We start from the raw sequence: 18,731 nt of genomic DNA on the forward strand, positions 1-18,731 counted from the left end.
TAACAGAATGTCTGCCAGAATGTACCGTGGTATATAACTAGCGGCAGTACCCTATATAACGCAATGGCGAGTGCGGCTATGGTGTGAGAGCTCGACGTAGGGTTAGCGGCTCCGCCACGAATCTCCTGGAGCTCGCGCCTCGAAGATTGGATGATCTACTTGAGCGGCAGGTTTGGCATTGCTATCCTCTAGGAATCAAGGCGCCGCGCAGCTGTGGTGAGCGATAATCTGAAGTCTTCTCTCCCTCGCAGGATTAGAACCCTATAACGCACCAAGAACGCGAGCGCGCGCCTGCAAACCCTAGGATAGGGCTTCCCGGGGAAATGGCGACTACTGCCACAGTCGCGGTCACGACAGTCGGTCCCCCTTCCGCGCCGCCGCCGCACACCTCCGAGGAGGAGATCGCCAAGAAGAAGAACACCGATTGCGTCTATTTCCTGGCATCGCCTCTTACATGCAAGAAGGTATTGTTTTGTCTTTCTTTCTTCTTTGGTGATCCTGGTGGTTCTTGTTCATCGGCATTTTCTTTGACTGTCTGCAGGGCGATGAGTGTGAATTCCGGCACAGCGAGAGCGCCAGGCTGAATCCCAGAGATTGCTGGTATTGGGTGGGCGGGAATTGCCGCAACAGGGAGTGTCCATTTCGCCATCCGGTATGTTTTCCACTCATCTTTCGCGTACTTAGGAATTTTTTCTTTTTTGTTTGCTATGATGCTAGATTGATCGAAGTAGAAGCTGCTCTGCTCTTTGTTTTTTTTTTTTTCTTTTTTTTTCTTTGGTCTTCTCTCTTTGTTTGCTAATTATTCCGTTCTTCATTTTCTCGTACAGCCTATAGAGAGTCGCCCAGCAGCAGCTGCTCCGCCACCAACACCACCCGTGCCAAAGAAACCCGTCCCGTGCTTCTTCTTCTCCCAGGGCTGCTGTGCCAAGGGAGCCAAATGCCAGTTTCTTCACGAGGGTCCGGCATCAAATGCGATGGTGTACAGGCTCTCCGATTCCTCCAAACCAGCAACACAGGATTCCAGCAAGCCCAAAGTGGAGCCATCGACTGTGGAAGCCACTCAACTGCAGCAGCAGGGTAGCACAGGATCGCAAACTCCTGACAAGAGGAAAGACAATGTCTACCGCCTCCAGGATGGTCCGAGGAAAGGGAAACTAGCAGCACCAGCAGCAGCAGGACCTTCCAGGGAATCGTCCGAGGACTTGAACAACGATCAATCCGCCAACAGGACCGGCAAGCCACACAAGGAGAGCTTTACGTGGAAGCTATCGGACAGCCCCGCGGCGCAGAAGCAACCAGCGGCACAATCCTCGGAGGCCTCACCCCCGCAAAGGAAGGCAGAGAAGCACAGCCGGAAGTCGAGCTCGTCGAGCGGTGAGATGGACAGGAAGAGGAGGGAGTCAAACGCGAGCAGAGGGTCCGACGGCGGTGACAGCAGCGAAGTGGTGGCGGAGGATTTCGCAGGGCCGAAGAGCCTGGCTCAGATCAAAGAGGAGAAGCGCAAGAACGAGGATTTGGAAGAGCCCGGCTCGGCATTCAAGGCCAAGAGAAAGCCGAGCGGCCAAGGTGGTGGCGGTGTTCGTAGGAAGCTATGTAATGGATCGAGCAGCGGCGCTCATGGCGGTGACGGTGATGGTGGCGGTGAGGGTGATGGTGGCGGTGAGGGTGACGGTGGCGGTGAGGAGGGCGAGGACGGTGAGAACGTGACGGGCATGGAGATCAACGGCGCAGATGCTGCCATGCATGCTGACGAGGACGAGTTTGCCCGGAAGCTTGCAGGATTGTTGTAACTCGGAGAGAAAAAAAACAAAAATTTACGAACAAAAACTCTGGTATAGTGGTGCGAGGGGTTTTGTGAGTTTTAGGCGGTGACACGGTGGCTCTCTCTCAGCCACCCAATCGGTCGGTTGGGATGTTCCAGCGCTAGCCCGGAAGTCTCTAGAATACAAGGTCTTTATAGTAGCACAGCATTATCGGGCTCTAGGGCTAGGGATTTTGGCCGCGAGAAGGAAGGAAGCGAGAGAGCGATGGCAGCGGCGGCGCACGTCAGTGCTTGCTCCGCGGTGTCGACGGTGTGCTCCTCCTCCGAATCGAAGAATGGCGCCTACAGTAAGCAGAGGAGTGTGTTTCTAGGTAGCAATCTCCAGGGACGGAGTTTCTCCGGGAGTTTGTATGCGCGAATGAGGCGCCAGGCGCATCGCGGCGGCAGAGTTGGGGGTCCTTTGAGGGTCGTGAGCGAGAAAGTGGTGGGCATTGACCTGGGAACCACGAATTCGGCTGTGGCGGCTATGGAGGGCGGGAAGCCCACCATAATCACAAATGCGGAGGGGCAGAGAACCACACCTTCTGTTGTTGCCTACACGAAGAATGGCGACAGGCTTGTGGGTCAGATTGCCAAGCGCCAGGCAGTGGTAAATCCCGAGAACACATTCTTCTCCGTGAAGAGATTTATCGGGAGAAAGATGTCCGAGGTGGACGAGGAGTCCAAGCAGGTTGCGTACACTGTTATCAGAGATGAGAATGGAAACGTGAAGCTCAATTGCCCTGCGATTGGAAAGCAATTTGCTGCCGAGGAGATTTCAGCTCAGGTGAGTAATCTATTCTTCTCTTTGGTCTGCTGTTAACGTTGAGTGATACGTTTTTTCTTTCTCTTGTTTGGCAGGTTTTGAGAAAGCTGGTCGACGACGCTTCCAAGTTTTTGAACGACAAAGTGAACAAGGCTGTCATCACTGTTCCTGCTTACTTCAATGATTCCCAGAGAACTGCCACGAAAGATGCTGGAAGAATAGCTGGTCTTGACGTGCTTCGTATCATCAACGAACCAACCGCGGCATCTCTTGCTTACGGGTTTGAGAGGAAGAGTAATGAGACAATTCTCGTCTTTGATTTGGGCGGTGGAACATTCGATGTTTCAGGTGAGAGGTCTATTACTGATCAAGTTTTGGTTCTTAACTCTGGAATCTGTTCTCTTCAGTTTTGGAAGTCGGCGATGGTGTGTTCGAAGTGTTATCAACATCTGGTGATACACACTTGGGTGGAGACGATTTTGACAAGGTCGGTTTTGTAGAGTCTGTTGTAAAGCTGAAACTAAAGTTTACTTGCTGCTTGAGCAGAGGGTTGTCGATTATCTCGCAGCAAATTTCAAAAAGGAGGAAGGTATTGATCTATTGAAGGATAAGCAGGCGCTTCAAAGGCTGACGGAGACCGCTGAGAAGACAAAAATTGAGCTGTCATCACTTACACAAACAAGCATAAGGTAATACGCTCTGTTTTCTCTAGTCGTCCTTGTCTCACAGAATTTGTCTTGGACCAGCTTGCCTTTCATCACGGCGACTGCGGATGGGCCGAAGCATATTGACACAACTATGACTCGGGCTAAGTTCGAGGAATTGTGTTCAGATTTGCTGGACAGGTAGTCTCTTTTTGTCTTTGAGTTACGTTTGCACATTCAATATCGTGTACTTCGCTTGCTCCCAGGTGCCGCACGCCAGTGGAAAATGCTTTGAGAGACGCAAAGCTGACATTCAAGGACATTAATGAAGTTATTCTTGTCGGCGGTTCTACTCGTATTCCAGCTGTTCAAGAGATCGTAAAGAGAATGACTGGCAGGGCCCCAAACTTGACTGTCAATCCCGATGAGGTTGTTGCATTAGGAGCTGCTGTTCAGGTAAAAATCTCGGTAATTGGTCTTGGTACTTTTACTGAGTATTTTAATTTCAGGCCGGTGTTCTGGCTGGAGAAGTCAGCGATCTAGTGTTACTGGACGTGACTCCTCTGTCATTGGGCTTGGAAACGCTCGGAGGCGTTATGACGAAGATCATCCCCCGAAACACCACCCTTCCAACGTCAAAGTCCGAGGTGTTCTCCACGGCCGCCGACAGTCAAACGAGCGTGGAAATCAATGTTCTCCAGGGCGAAAGGGAGTTTGTCAGGGACAACAAGTCCCTGGGAAGCTTCAGGCTGGAGGGCATTCCTCCGGCTCCAAGAGGCGTGCCGCAGATCGAGGTGCGGTTCGACATCGACGCGAACGGCATCTTGTCAGTAAGTGCGACTGACAAAGGAACCGGCAAGAAGCAAGACATTACGATCACTGGCGCCAGTACTCTTCCACAAGACGAGGTAAAAACACAAGTTTTTCTCTCGCCAGATCTTGGTTTCTAACGCGAATACGAATACACGCAGGTGGAGAGAATGGTGAACGAGGCCGAGAAGTTCAGCAAGGAGGACAAGGAGAAGAGAGAGGCAGTGGACGTGAAGAACCAGGCCGACTCGCTGGTGTATCAAACCGAGAAGCAACTCAAGGAGCTGGGCGACAAAGTCCCGGCCGACGTCAAAGGCAAGGTGGAAGACAAGGTGAAAGCACTCAAGGACGCCATCGCCAGTGACAACACGCAAAAGATCAAGGATGCCACCGCCGACTTGAACCAGGAAGTGATGCAAATCGGCCAGTCCTTGTACAGCCAACCGGGAGCTCCAGGTGGTCCAAGCCCCGGCGGGCCACCTCCGGGTTCCAGTGGGCCTTCTTCTTCGTCCTCGTCTAAAGGCTCCGGTGGAGACGAAGTTATCGATGCCGATTTTACTGACACCAGCTAGAGACTCAACACACACACGCAACGCAAAGCAAACACGCGAGAGATAAGTATGGCTTTCCTTCGTTTTCTCGTCTTTCCTTCTTTTCTATAAGCCGTGCGAGTGGGAAAGCTTCACAGATTCCTATGGTGTCAAATTTTTGTTAAATAGAGGAGGAGAAACAAAGCTTGCAAAAAGTTCTGAAAACAATGTTATGAGATTATCGACATTTCTTCTATATGGGAAAAGGAGAAGAGTTTGTTTATATGGTTTTGTGCTTTTATTTTTTGATTCCCTAGGTAGGTGCTAAGAGCACAACAATGTCAACACAAAGCTAAGTGTCTGGACTGTGTTCCTGACTGGTAGCTTGGGCCATGACACAAATGCCCAGGGGGCTTTGTACGGCGGTGACAGAGGGACTTTGTACGGACTGGTTGTCATGTTTCTCGATCGTATCTGGCAATCAAAGCTGTGAGTTCTCGATCATAACACCTCGCTAAAGCTTCCAGCTTCAAATCGATTTCTTTTTATGTATGCGAAGAGGAACGTTTGTTTGTGCATTTGGTAAGCTTAAAGCTGGAAAGCCCAAGCGAGCAGTGACAAAAAAGTAAGGACAAAGATGGTCCACACAGCAGACAGTACCATAGTGGAGGGGGTAATTTAAAAAATCCCCAAAAATGCAAAAACAATGTAAAAAAAAAAGAGTTTTTACTTGTAGCTTTTGGTGTTATGTTCCAGAACTTTCCGGCCGTGTATCGGAATATTTTTGGATCGCAGTAGTACCTACGGAGATAAGAACGCAATTGAGAGTTTTTATCAAACTGCACGAGGCATTTTGTACGTCATGGTAAAAACAATGCAAAGCTGCCGTATTTGAAACCATAGAAAATCGTAAGAAGTAATAGAATAGATTACAAAGGTGATGTAACCCTCACAGAGATCTTCGTCTAACACCTTGGTTTGATTTGAAATGGACAAAGATGGCGGTTTAGAAAATTGCCAATGCACCAACAAATTACAGCCGCTTTGTATAATCAGCGTATTCTTTTTTTTTCCCTTGTGATGCGGCTGCTACAACCATCGCCCTCCCATCAGACCTTCCTTTCACATACTCCCAGTCAAGAAAAGCAGCGTCAGCATCCGACGTGGGGCCCACCTCCAGCTCATCGCCCAAGTGGCTCCGTCGTGGCACTACCCGTTCTGCCCGGATGTGCCACTTTGCTGCCCAGCGAAACCGGGGCAGCACGGTCAGCACGGTCAACTTTATTTTAAAAGAAGGTCACGACACGTCAGCAGCTCGATATATAAATCCCACCATAGCAAGCCCTATTGTAATGCCGCCATACGTTCTTCGTATAGTCCACCAACGACTACTTTTGCGTAGGCTACAGTATAGCGATAGTGCGCATATGCTTCGCGAATCTTTCCGTACGTAGAGCGCAATAGTGACTGGTGACATTTTTGTGTGTTTGTTTCAATCCCGGGGAGGGGAGGGGATGAATTTCTTCCCAAGCAAGAGGGCGTGAGAGGGGCGCGCAAGGGCGCAAGGGCTGGGGACTAGCGCCATCGCGGTGGCAGCATGAATCGCAGGTCAGATCTCGCTCCGGCAGCTCGGCAAGCGATCTAGCGATCTAGCGCCATCGAAATTTGGATGAAATATCGCTCTGTCTCGCTCCAGGCGCAGGGTTTTGGCAGCCGCTGGACGAGATTTCTCGGCGCATTGCTGGATCTTTGGCAGCGCTCGCCCGCGGCGGCATTGTCATTGGAATTCAGGGCTCTAGCAGGCACGAGGACCTAATCAACAAGCGCGCTCCTTCCAAGGGATTTTTCCAGCCATGTCAGAGGATCATCAGCATAAAATCCAGGAACAGCTGCCAGAAATCGACTACTGCCCGAACGATAGCCCGCCATGGCGTAAGCTCCATTCCTCCTCTCTCTCTTCGACCTTAAGAGCTCTTCTCTGATTGTGATGCTGTTTCTTGCAGCTCAAACTATCCTCCTTGGATTCCAACATTTTCTAACAATGATAGGAACCACGGTGCTCATTCCAAGCCTAGTGGTGGGCAATATGGGCGCTACCAACGTAAGCCATAGCCATGTCTTGGCATTGCAATGGGGTTCGTTTGATTACTCACCACTACTGTATCAAATCGATGCAGGAACAAAAGGCTCGGGTGTATCAGACATTGCTGTTTGCTTCGGGGATAAACACTTTGATCCAAACGTTTGTTGGAACAAGGTTGCCCGTCGTTGTAGGTGGTTCCTTTGCGTATATTATTCCCATAACATCGATTACCAACTCGCCAAGGCTACGATCCATATACTACGATCACGATGTAAGTGGAAAAAAATCGTGCCCTCGGATTCGTTGATTCTGAAGGGTTGTTCTTTCCAGAGATTTGTTCACACGATCAGGGCAGTTCAGGGTGCAGTCATTCTTTCCTCTATCTTACAGATAATTTTAGGATTTAGTGGTCTATGGGGGATCATGTTGAAGTGAGTGCTTGGGTCTTCGTGTGCTATACAGACTTATATTTGTTACAGGTACATTTCTCCTACAACTTATGCGCCTGCAATTATTTTGCTTGGTCTCGGCTTTTATGAGTATGGCTTTCCAGGAGTACGTGGTTTCTTCAAAATCTAGTTGATTATATATAGTGGCTTTTCTGCAGATAGCCAAGTGTGTAGAAATCGGACTGCCAGCGTTGATCATTCTTCTCCTCTTTTCTCAGGTAAGCTGTCGTTAACTTCGTAGTGAACGTCTGAAGTGTTGTGGGCTCTGGCAGTATTTTAAAGCTTTGTCAAGAAAGAAGCTACCAGTTTTTGAGCGCTTCCCGATTATCGTGACAGTAATAATATCATGGGCCTATGCATATATTTTGACTGTAAGTGGAGCATATAGAGCCGCGACAGAGAAAGGAAAAGACCATTGCCGCACGGATCGTGCTCATCTAGTTGGATCTTCTCCCTGGTACGTAGACATTTATACTGTTCTTCGCAAACAGGCTGATGAAACATGAATTGTTATACAGGATAAGACTTCCATATCCGTTGCAATGGGGCGCTCCTACATTTGATGGGGGCTATACATTCGCCATGATGGCTTCCGCCCTCGTTGCTCAGATTGAGGTGTGCTTTTTTTCTATCGAGTTTTGGTGCTGAGACCGTAGCGTTTTCTTTTATTTCAGTCAACTGCAGCCATTTATGCTGTCTCACGGCTCGCAAACGCCACGCCGCCTCCTCCTTTTGTTGTTGGTCGTGGAATTGGATGGTTGGTAAGACATTTAGTATTCAGTCCAGTGCATTATTATGGCTAACTTCTTTCTCAACACAAACAGGGATTCGGGACGCTTCTGAACGGCTTGTTTGGAACCGTGGTAGGACCAACTATATCACCGTAAGGATTTTCTTAGACCACATTCTAGATCACACGGTGACTTGGTCTTGTTCTGTCCACAGAGAAAATGCGGGTCTCGTTGGAATTACTCGTGTTGGTAGTCGTCGCACGGTGCAAATCGCGGCGATTTTTATGCTGGTCTTTTCGATCTTAGGTAAGCACGCTTGCAAAGTCGTATCTGGATGCTCACATTCTCCACCTGCAGGTAAATTTGGGGCAGTGATAGCTTCCATACCACAATCGATTGTCGCTGCTATCTACTGTGTGACGTTTGCGGTCTTAGGTGAGATATAGACATCTTGCAAGCCTTTTTTTTTTTTTTTTTTTCTCAAATGCTTCTTGTCTTCTTTTCCTTTTACTCGTGGCAGCTGCCGTTGGGATTTCGTATTTGCAGTTTGTCAACTTGAACATCACCCGGAATCTTTTTATCCTCGGCTTCGCCCTGTTCATGGGATTCTCCGTCCCACAGTACTTCTACGAGTTCAGATCGACCAGCAACCATGGCCCAGTTAACACAAATGCGGAATGGGTAATTTTTCTTGTCACTGTTTTAACTCGTCTAAAACGTTTGTTTCGCGCTTGGACAGTTTAACGACATACTCAACACCTTATTTTCTTCAAACGTTCTGGTGGGATTTGTGCTGGCTGTGCTCCTGGACAGCACCTTGAAAGCGCATAAGAAGGATCGGGGAATGGGGTGGTGGAAGAAGTATCACAAGTGGGATCATCCAACAAATGAAGAATTCTACAAGCTGCCTCTCAATATGAACAGATATTTTCCTCCTCCACACTACTAAGAGACCAATAAAATTTCGGTGACCTTTTTTAACTGTATAGAATCTCCAAGATTTGCATTTTCAGCCACTCAAAATGCAAGCATAAACCAGCTTGAAAGCTTTCTGAAGTGACTTTCTCATACGAAGATCACCAAGAACTTGGAGACATTCTTTTCTTTTTTTTGGAAGAACAAAGTTTCATTAAAAACATGCAAAGTTAAACATGTATTTTGTTTTGTTTTTTAGGCTGCAATCAAATAGAATAGAACAGAATAGCCTTTTACATATTTGTCTAATATTTGTTTTGGTTTGTGGTATTTGGTGATTTTCAAGAGGAAGATTGCCATTGGGTGGTTCATGAGAGATTGAACTCGGTAATAAGTGCACTCTCAAGTGTGTTTGAATGTATGTCTCCCTCGTAGCAGAGTTGGCAAAGTCGCTCCTCCCACTGTAGCCATGGTTCGTGATAAGGATCAGCATCGTTGATATGTATTCTATCAAGTGGGAGATTAGGTGTGGCTATCTTCCTAGAACTTAGCCACCTTAGGAGAATGACTCCCAAACAGTCAATGTAAGCAGCCAAGATCATCTAATTGCAGTAAATTAATCAACTCTTTTCAACCATGTTTTGAAGAGATAGTTGAAGGGCTGTATAAGCTTGTTACCACCAGGAACATGGAGAGTCGGGTGCAAGCATGGCGAGCTTGTTCCTGCGGTCACATGACTTTTGACCATTCTTAAAGTTAGTTAAATGACACATACAAAGCCATAATATTCTCTGTTGCAGTAAAATTCTCAATAATGACTAATCTAGATCAAGGGGAGGGAAGTGTTTTTTAGTGGATTTGCTGGGACAACCATGTAGAGATGTCCTCTTGATAACATAGATGGAACAAGCCTTAACAGGCAGGCACACGCTAGTTAAATTGATTGCACTGTTGCCGACCGTTGGTCGACCAGCCTAGCATGGTTACAAGTGGAAAGTCGCTCCATTCAGCTGCAAGCCTGTCTCTGAGAGAGTCTGGAACACAAGTACTTGGTTCATGTCTCCAACCATAGCCCATGAGAGCACTCCACAGTGTCAAGTTCGTGATTGGATGGAGTCATATCGAATGTGTCCTCCACACTTGCTGTAGAAATCTACCAGAGAGACCTTCAAACGCAAGCATCAAACACAATCCTTCCACTTTCTCTGGTAAGGCATGAGTACGTTTTCGTGTTGTCTAGCAGCTGAAAAGAGCCCAAAAACCTGGGTGGTGAATCTTTAAGACGATCCAACCATGAGCAGGCGCAAGACGTATTTGACACTCTCAATATAAAAGCACCATGCCATCATAGACAATGGTGGCATATAAGCTTCACGCATGGACTGCATTGCTAGGGATGGATCTCCACAAACTCCTTTTGGCGAACACAGCATCAGTGAGCATGGTGAAAGGAATGCCGCTCAGCCATGTGTGGTGGCATGGAAGACAATGCTAGCTGTGGCCCGAAAGTGGCAGAAGGTGGAGATTGAAAGGATGGCATTTCAAGGGCTGGTAGCACTGGAGGTGGAGGTAGACAAGGATGAAGCTGGATCCACATTTGCGCTGATGGCAAACATCTACACTAGAACTGAGATGTGGGAAAAACATGCATAGGTTCTCAAGGAATAAGAAGAGCTTGTTTGTGGTAAGTTAGTATCTCCTTTCAGTTCTTCCGGAACACTGAAAGAAGAAGCTATGAGTGAGTGCTGTGATTCTGGGAATACTCAAGGCATGTATTAGAGCCAAGGTTGGAAAATCATTCATGATAATCCAGTTTAGAGCGATCACTACTCTTTACATGGCGAGTGGTCTGGTTTATACGGCAGCATGGTGTTCGCAGTAGGTCTTTGATGGGATGACCAACAGGATACAGTGTCGTGGAACTCATTGATTCAAGGATACTCATAATCTCTTCCATGATTCAAGAGGCACCATCATGGTCTGAGGCATCTCAATCAACAAGTAGAGACCAAGATTCTATAGATGCTAAAAAATGATCACGAGCCAAGGGCTTGGTGAAGATATTGGCCACCATCTCTCCTGTAACACAGTACACCAGCTTGAGGATCTCCTCTTCAGTCTTCTAATGAACAAAATGATGATGAGTGTCAAAGTGCTTGGGTGGCAATGGTAGTGAGGGTTGGCAGCCAGAGCTATACAGCTCCAGTTATCACACCACAGCCTTGTTGGAACTTGCTGAGGAAGGCCAACCTCTACAAGTAAGGCTCTGAGCCACACGAGTTCTTTAGCCATGTGAGAGGCACTTAGCATTGCCACCTCTTTTCAAAGACTATTGTTCATTGAACAATTTAAGGAAATGTTTGTCATCAATTTTGTACTTCCGATGATTATAATACTTATTAGCCAATCCCTTATTTCATTCTTAAACTTGTCTCATGTTTAACTTTGTTAACTCAAATTTGTCTTACATATCTTCCAAAAGAAAATCACAAATATAAAGCACTCAAACTAAAGTCAAACTCAAAGCTATGGGAGACCTTGGTTAATAGCTATATTGATTGTTGAGTGTTATTGTGAGTAAATTGAAGAAAAACTAAATATTTATTTATAATGCATATGGTTTTCATCTTTTACCCTATAATGAATTATAATAGAATAACCATAGAGCAAAACCTTAACCTTTGGACATGTGGCCAAGAGCAATGGAGCAAAATCTAAGTTTTAATGCCCAAGGCTACTGAACAAAGGAAACTCCCAAAGAGTGAAACAATTAAAGCACATAATGACTCTAGAGTATATATTCTAAGGAGCAAAGAGACAAAGTATAAAATGACATTAGAATAGTCTTAAAGCATTCAACATCTTAATTCCATGATTATTATGCAAAACAAGGCTAAATAGAATTTGGTGCTATTTCAGCAACTGGTTAACACAAAAATATGGATATTCTACTAATTAGCATGGTATGGAGTTTAAAGTTAAACCCAAGTTAAATGTAGAACAAGGATAGATATACAAAACAAAGCCAAATAGAATTTAGTGCTACCAGTTAACACATTAATTAGCATGATATGGAGTTTAAAGTTAAACCCAAGTTAAATGTAAAACAAGGATAAACACATAAATAAAGGAGTTAAACTATACCTTTAGCCAAACCTAACTTACCCACTACCCTTATTATACATTTGAACCCTTTACAAAGTTTTGCATCTAGTTTAGGTCTAATCTGAAGCTTTATACTATGTTAATTAATAAAGTATTTATATCCTCACATTAGGCTACTTATATAAATAAAGTTTTAGAACATAACACTTCAAGAAAAAAATGTTTTTAAGAATACAACCTTTCAATTATTTGAATATAAATGCATTCAATCTTGGTGAAGAAGAAAATTTTGGCTACAACATTTTAATTACATGCTTTAAACTGTTAAATGTTTTTTTCTAATATTTTTATTATATTTTTATAGTGTTATGGCTGTCATATTGTGGATCTAACAATATTCACTATACTAATAACAATAAAGAGAGTGAGAATTGGTGGATTCAATAAAAAAAGATAGTATAGCTAAAAAGGATTAAAATAGTGATCTAGCCTATTTTATTATAAGAAAATACATGATAAAATTTGTTTAAAGAATTTTCAAATACTTGGTGAAACATAAATATTGATATTATTCAATTATAATTTTAGCTGATTTAATCCCAAAAAAATGGTGTAATTTTCTTTAGATATGTTGTGATTTTACTAGAGCTTAAAATATTGAAGTTGACATCTTTGGGATCAATTGCCTATGGTTGATTACCCTTTTCATATCACTTCACTTTATAAAGTGTGATATTGAATTATAATTAAAACATATTTGTGTTTTTATAAGTGACATATTTAAAACAAACAAATTTCTTTTGAAATTGTTTCATATACTCATAAAATTGATAGCACTTACGGTTTCAGTGGCAGACAAATATACGATAATGGTGTTAAGAATATACCGCAATGGTGCTTAAAGAATATGCCACCATGGTGAATAACGAATGTACCAAGAAAATCCTAGCTAGATGGTGGTAACATATGTTATGAACCACCTTTTTCTTGTATAAATAGGGTTTGGCAGGGCTTATGGAGCCCATGGAGGTGGATGATCCGGTTTCTGGCTTGTCAAGGGAAATCCGGGAAGTTGAACAGCAGATTGCTGTGGTTGAGGGCCAAATTACAGGGGTTGAGCGCCAAATTAGTGCCATTGAGGGGCAACTGGAGCAGCCAAATGATCCCAAGGAGGAGGAGCGGCTGGTCAAGAAGGAGGAGCAGCTGCGCGAGAAGGAGAAGCAGCTGCGCAACGAGGAGCAGCAGCTGCGCGAGAAAGAAGCAGCTGCGCAACGAGAAGAAGCAGCTGCGCGAGAAGGAGCAGCAGCTGTGGGATAAATTCAAGGGTAAGCCTTTGTTGATCTCATTGTTTTTCTTTCCCTTTTAGATCTCTCTTTTGGCTTGCGTTGTTTTTTCTTGCAGAACCAGTCAAAGCGGTTTTGACTGTCGCAAATATAGATAGTCTCTTGGATAGGTTTTGGCATGAGTTGCGCAAGCCAAATCTTCAGTATCCCAAGGCGGATGCGTTTCTGGTGGATTTCCCAACGTGTAAAGTCCCACTGCCAAAAGATCCTACAGATGAATGCCCCCACCTCTTGTGGCATGCACTAGACCAGCCTTTCGAAACATCCAAGCGTATCATAGAGGTAACTAACGAAGCGCGGCCGACCCTCACCGTTCTCTTCAACGTGTCGGGATCGGGGAAGACCAGGACATTATATGAGATCGCTCTAGCGCAGCGTGGGCTCTTCTTTGTGGGGGTCTCTGACACTGATACTGGAGCTGAAGGTTCAGGAGATCTCAAGTTAGTGACATCAAAGTTGCTGGAGCTGTATCCAACTGGAGACATTCCAGAAGTTAGTGCTGCAATCTGCCTCAAAGCCTTGCTCATCAGCAGGTTTTATTTGCTGGGGCAGGTGGAGAAAATGGGCGATTTGACGGGTCAGGCATGGCTCTTCAAGCAGGTTGCACTCCAGCATTTCTATGGCTTCAAAGATCCGTTCAAGGCGCTCACCATTAGACTTTTAAACTTGATAGGACTTGGAACGCATTGAAGGTCAGTTCCAGGGGGTATTGTATCGTCTAAAAGGGAATTGGGATGGTCCGATTATATTTGACGAGTGTCAAATAATAAATTGCTGGTTGGAGAAGCGCTTTTCACCATCGATTCTTGGTTGTAGCAGCAGATCATTTCTCGACATTCTTGTGCCGGCACTCGTAAATTGTGGATTTCGACAATTATACTATGCAGGCACAAGTGGTAGTATGCTAGCCGTGGCACGGGGTATCTCTGCCACTTTGAAGAGAAGAGCTTCTGTTATGGTCTTCCATGGATTTGGTGGATTCACCACTGTTGAGGACTTCAAGCTCTATGCTGGGAAACTACTCCGAAGTGTGGATGGTATTGATATGCAGAGGGTCTGTGATTTGTACAAAGGGAGGTACAGGTTCTTTGTCACAGCACTTGAGCATTTCATTGGGAGCAAGCGTCCCTTGGAGCAGGCAACAGAATTCCTGATTGGCTTTTTTGAGAAGATGTGCACCTCGAGTAAGATCAGTCGTTCTCAGGAGGGTGTACCGAACAAATCAGAATTGGAAGTCTACATGGATAAGACGGTCCTGAGGGATGTGGAGCTGTTTTTTGAAAGGACTCGGAATGCTGCAGCGGTCAAGGAGCTAAAGGTGATACTGTATCACCAGATGTTTGGGTCTATATCCACTGTACTCAACATCAACAATCCATCTCTGAGCCTTGTGGAGTTCGGGTTAGCCTGGCTAAGCAGGGGAGACAGTGTTGCGTTGGAGGACTTGGATAAGTTCTCTGCAGAGCAGGACAGAGACATTTGGATCAAACTGCAGGAACCTGCTGTCATTCGAGCTCTTTTCCATTATTTTAGTAATTGACCAATAATCTTTGATAAGTTTTGTCAGCAGGCAGTTTAAAGCTAAGGGCCAAGGCAGTGATATGACAGTGACAGTGGGTCTTGAGTCTGAAAGGCTGGTGGGGTTTATGGTTGACGCATTGGACGGAAAGGCTCCTGTAGACTTTGTGTCTCGCTTTCTTCAGAATCGCTTTGTAAAACTGAGCAACAACAATTTTGAAGTTCCTGCAATATATCTTGAGAAGGCAAAGGTGGTGATGGCATGCCTTGCAACAGGAGTTGTGACAAAGATGTGCGGTAAAAGTCAGGAGTTGTGACAAAGATGTGCGGTAAAAGTCACACCCATGGCTCTGACTGTTATACACTTGGGAGCAGTATCTCGACGACATTGAAGGGCAGGCTGACGCACTGCCAATGGTTCTCTGGACTGGTGATGGTGGCTGGGGTGCCTTCCGTCCAGACGCGTTGTTTTTTCTCACCAATGACTATGAGTCAGAGCGGCGGCTCATTCCTTGCTCATTACAGATGACAGCCGGGGATGATGCGAAGGTGAAATTTCAAGTGCTTTGGACAGGATCTGGAACAGTTTGGTTTCAACTCTTTTGCAGGTCAACTCCCTAGTGGTGGGCGGCTTTCCCCACTGAAACGGCAAAATGTTGAGGGGGTCATACAGCCATTATGTGGAGTGATTGGTGGCAATAACGTGTCTTTGTATCTGAAAGAGTGGTTGATTGATTCGGTCTGGGTTCTTAAAGTTAATGTATAAAAATCTACAAGTTCCCATCGAGAACCTGTAAGTCGTGTCTAGCACAAGGAATACGAAAGAAAGACTTTGAATCAAACCGGCAATGCAAGATCCAGTTGGTTTCTCCCAGCATTGCAAGAAAAGCGAAAAATCATAACTGGCATTAGCGAACTCGACTGCTGCTCCTTTGAGAAGGCTCCATCTCTTTGAGACGAAGAACAAACGAAAAAAAAAAAGAGAGAGAACGCACGATTTCGTGGAATTGAGCTAGCAATTCCACTTCTCACCCCTGACTTGTTTCAGTGCCGCCACCCTCGACTTCTCTCTAGCGGTGACTTCTTCCTTTCTAGAAATTCTATCCTCAGAGCCTTCTCTCTCGCCTATATTCCCTAACGAGTTCTTGCCACTAGAAAACCAGCCCCTTGTATTGTGAATGTAGCGCTTGCCGCTAGGCCTGTGCTCCATCGCTGACTCTCTCTAGCATCGTTATCCCAGCCGGAGCTTTCCCAACGAGATGGGTTCCATCGTCTTCTTCCTGGGATGGAGCAGCCACTGGACGATCTCGCTCCTCCTCCACGCGGATAATCTCCACCATCATGTCCAAGAATTCGTGGAGCTGATCTTGCATGGTAGAGCTTGGGGTGATGATCGTCGGCGGCTCTTTGGCGCTCGATTCTAGGCCTAGCAGCGGGCTATAGAGTGAGAGAGCTATAATCCACGACGCAGCTGCGCAGCCGCTTCTCTTCCTCCTCCTCTTCGCTGGATTCTTGCATCGATCGCTTTCTCATCTCCAAAACCCTAGGAAGAATGCGCTCACCTCTCTGGATCCAGCAATGCGCGGCCGATCTACCGAGCTCCGCTCCAGCACTCCAAGATCGCATCGATCGATCGTCTCGCTAGGGTAAACCATGGAGGCTGGAAATATTTGGAGGGCTTTTGGTGTTTGAAAGGTCAAGATGGGCTAGGCTATTGTCGATCCTTCCTGGTGGAGGAGAGCGCGGCTTCTTCTCCCAGGCCAGGCACTGGATTCGCTACCGCGGCAGCATCATGGCGCTGGCGACGGGACAATCCCAGGTCCATAGAGCTCGAGGCTATCATTCTTTCCTGGCGGCTCCGAATTGCTAGAGAATGTAACCCTTCCCCTGGAACTCCAGAAGCTAGAAACAGATCGAGAAGTATGATGGTGAAAGAATTTCGATGAATTGCCTCGTTTTCATACTTCTTTCTTTCCAGGGTTTTCTGCGATGAAAAGGAACTCTTGGACGCTGGCAGGAAATCCAAGTAAGCTCTATCTGCTTTTTTTCTTTCATGGAGAGAGCACTGGTGATTTTGTTTTCCTTCTCCAGGGAGCATGGATTCTAAGGCCGAGCAAAGGAGTTGTTGTCCATTTTGTTGTACATCCTCTTAAGGTAGGCCCGGGGATAAAACAAACAAATAAAATAATATTATGTGGCTAAGTTGCTATATTATCTAACAAATTTTGCTTGCCCTAATTTTGCAGTTTGGTTGAGTTCTTGAAGGGGTTTGTTGGAGGATTTTTGCTGCAATTTTGAATTAAAATTTGCAAGAAATGAAGAATTGTTTACCCTCACTTTATATGTGGTCACAATTTGGCTTATATTCTAATTTAGCAATAACTCAAATTCATGTAAGTATAGAATTTTGTAATTTTAGAATTTTGTTTATTTTTCTCAATATCAAGGGAGAAAAAACCTCCTCTTTTAAAGCTAGTATGGGATTTATGTCAAATGTAACTTTGATCCATGTATTTCTTTTTGTCTTTTTGCTTTTAAACTTTTGCTTAGATGCTTTATTTCGTTAAAGTGAAACTTTTCATTATCCCACTTATGGTGTGTGGCCACATGCCATTTTTATAACAACAATAAAAAATTGAAGTTTTAGCTTTATAATTTATAAATTAAAAACTTTTCATATGATTTTGTGTTATAATATTGTGAAATATAAAAAATAAATAAAAAAACTGATAGAAATATTAATAAATATTAATTAAGTACTAGGAAATGGCATGTGGACACATGCTAATTAATGTCCCACTTTACTGAATAAATTCCACTTTAACGAAATAAAGCATTTAGCAATTTAGTTTTGCATTGCTATGATGATTGGATTTGTTCTAAATATTTCTAGAATTCAAGTTACTTTCAACCTTAAGCTGGTATTGTTTTTATACTTTGTCTTGAATGTATTTTTATAATAACAAGGATTTCATATTTAGAAATTCCTCTTTCACAACTTTGTTATCACTACATCCTCTAGAATTAACTCTTGTAATGGAATAACAAGTATTCTAGAAGTACAACAAATATTATTTTTATTTATTACTTAATTTATAAACTTATTTTTCTAAATGAACCAACTTTGAATAATGAACACAAAGGAAAATGGTATATTAATTAGAACATAGCTTTCTAGTACACAGAGAGGATGGAAAATGAAAAGGATTGAGAAGGTAGTGTCAATGAAAGAATCAAAGAAATAGTGATGCATTTTTGGCATCTTATGTTCAAAAGAATTTCATCACATACCAAAGTAATGTGAGTCATAATAAGATGAGCTTGATAAGAAGTGGAGGCAAATTAGTGACTATGAAAGTAACATCCTATTAAGAAAATTATCCTACTTTAGTAGTGAATTTATTGTAAGGATGAAAAAGGATGTGAAGCCTCCTTTGTGCATTTGACAAAGGCCTCTACAATGAAATGTCATTATGGATAACACAGTCAAGAATTATTGTTCCAAGTAGCCACCAAATTGATACATCCATAGGTTTCACAATTGCAAGCAAATCATTAAGTTATAGTAAGTTCATTTGTCTTTTTATGATTAACTTTTATCTTTCTTTTTTCAAGAAACAAATCTAGACTCAAATGTTGTATTTGAGATACGAGATTCTAAAAATGCACATTCCAAAAGTACAAGTTGGAAATTTTAATAACTACAGGGAAAAAACACAAATACACTCCAAAGGGATTTAATGGTTTCCTTGAGTGAAGTGATGAGAAAAGGAAAGTAATAATGCAAAAACTTCAAAATAACAACATGCAAATGATGGAGAAAATAGCCGATGATCAATGGCACTAAATTTTGATTTTCACTGTAGAAAGGAGAGTTGTAATGATGTTGCAAAGAACATATGTGATGTGTGAGGAACTTCAACTGCTCTAGCAAGCTTTTGTGCAATCAATTGTGACAAGGAGAAGTAGAATTGCAATATTTTTTTTTAAAGTGTTGAAATGGAATTGAGTTTAATTATAAGCTAGGTCACGATAT

The 18,731-nt window shown here is 44.2% G+C and overlaps 3 protein-coding genes across 3 annotated transcripts; all 3 read left to right on the forward strand.

Annotated features, from left to right (window-relative positions):
- Positions 1-56: 56 nt before the first annotated feature.
- Positions 57-1,848, forward strand: LOC112341856 (zinc finger CCCH domain-containing protein 32-like). Its single transcript, XM_024662704.1, has 4 exons — positions 57-170; positions 252-464; positions 542-652; positions 828-1,848. The coding sequence occupies exons 2-4, from the start codon at positions 324-326 to the stop codon at positions 1,788-1,790; spliced, it is 1,215 nt and encodes a 404-aa protein (XP_024518472.1). The 5' UTR covers positions 57-170; positions 252-323; the 3' UTR covers positions 1,791-1,848.
- Positions 1,849-1,985: 137 nt separating this feature from the next.
- On the forward strand, positions 1,986-4,834 carry LOC9628883 (stromal 70 kDa heat shock-related protein, chloroplastic). Its single transcript, XM_024662702.1, has 8 exons — positions 1,986-2,588; positions 2,663-2,915; positions 2,975-3,054; positions 3,114-3,256; positions 3,314-3,412; positions 3,478-3,667; positions 3,721-4,119; positions 4,183-4,834. The coding sequence occupies exons 1-8, from the start codon at positions 2,028-2,030 to the stop codon at positions 4,591-4,593; spliced, it is 2,136 nt and encodes a 711-aa protein (XP_024518470.1). The 5' UTR covers positions 1,986-2,027; the 3' UTR covers positions 4,594-4,834.
- Positions 4,835-5,920: 1,086 nt separating this feature from the next.
- LOC9661887 (nucleobase-ascorbate transporter 1) lies at positions 5,921-8,800 on the forward strand. Its single transcript, XM_002988889.2, has 14 exons — positions 5,921-6,483; positions 6,555-6,652; positions 6,729-6,905; positions 6,965-7,065; positions 7,114-7,189; positions 7,242-7,301; positions 7,356-7,540; positions 7,602-7,698; positions 7,758-7,844; positions 7,908-7,966; positions 8,029-8,120; positions 8,172-8,249; positions 8,335-8,495; positions 8,554-8,800. Exons 1-14 carry the CDS (start codon positions 6,405-6,407, stop codon positions 8,761-8,763), a joined length of 1,560 nt encoding a protein of 519 aa, XP_002988935.1. The 5' UTR covers positions 5,921-6,404; the 3' UTR covers positions 8,764-8,800.
- The last annotated feature ends 9,931 nt before the right edge of the window (positions 8,801-18,731 follow it).

Source organism: Selaginella moellendorffii, unplaced genomic scaffold (assembly GCF_000143415.4).
Source record: "Selaginella moellendorffii unplaced genomic scaffold, v1.0 SELMOscaffold_92, whole genome shotgun sequence".
In the NCBI taxonomy this organism is placed as follows: domain Eukaryota; kingdom Viridiplantae; phylum Streptophyta; class Lycopodiopsida; order Selaginellales; family Selaginellaceae; genus Selaginella; species Selaginella moellendorffii.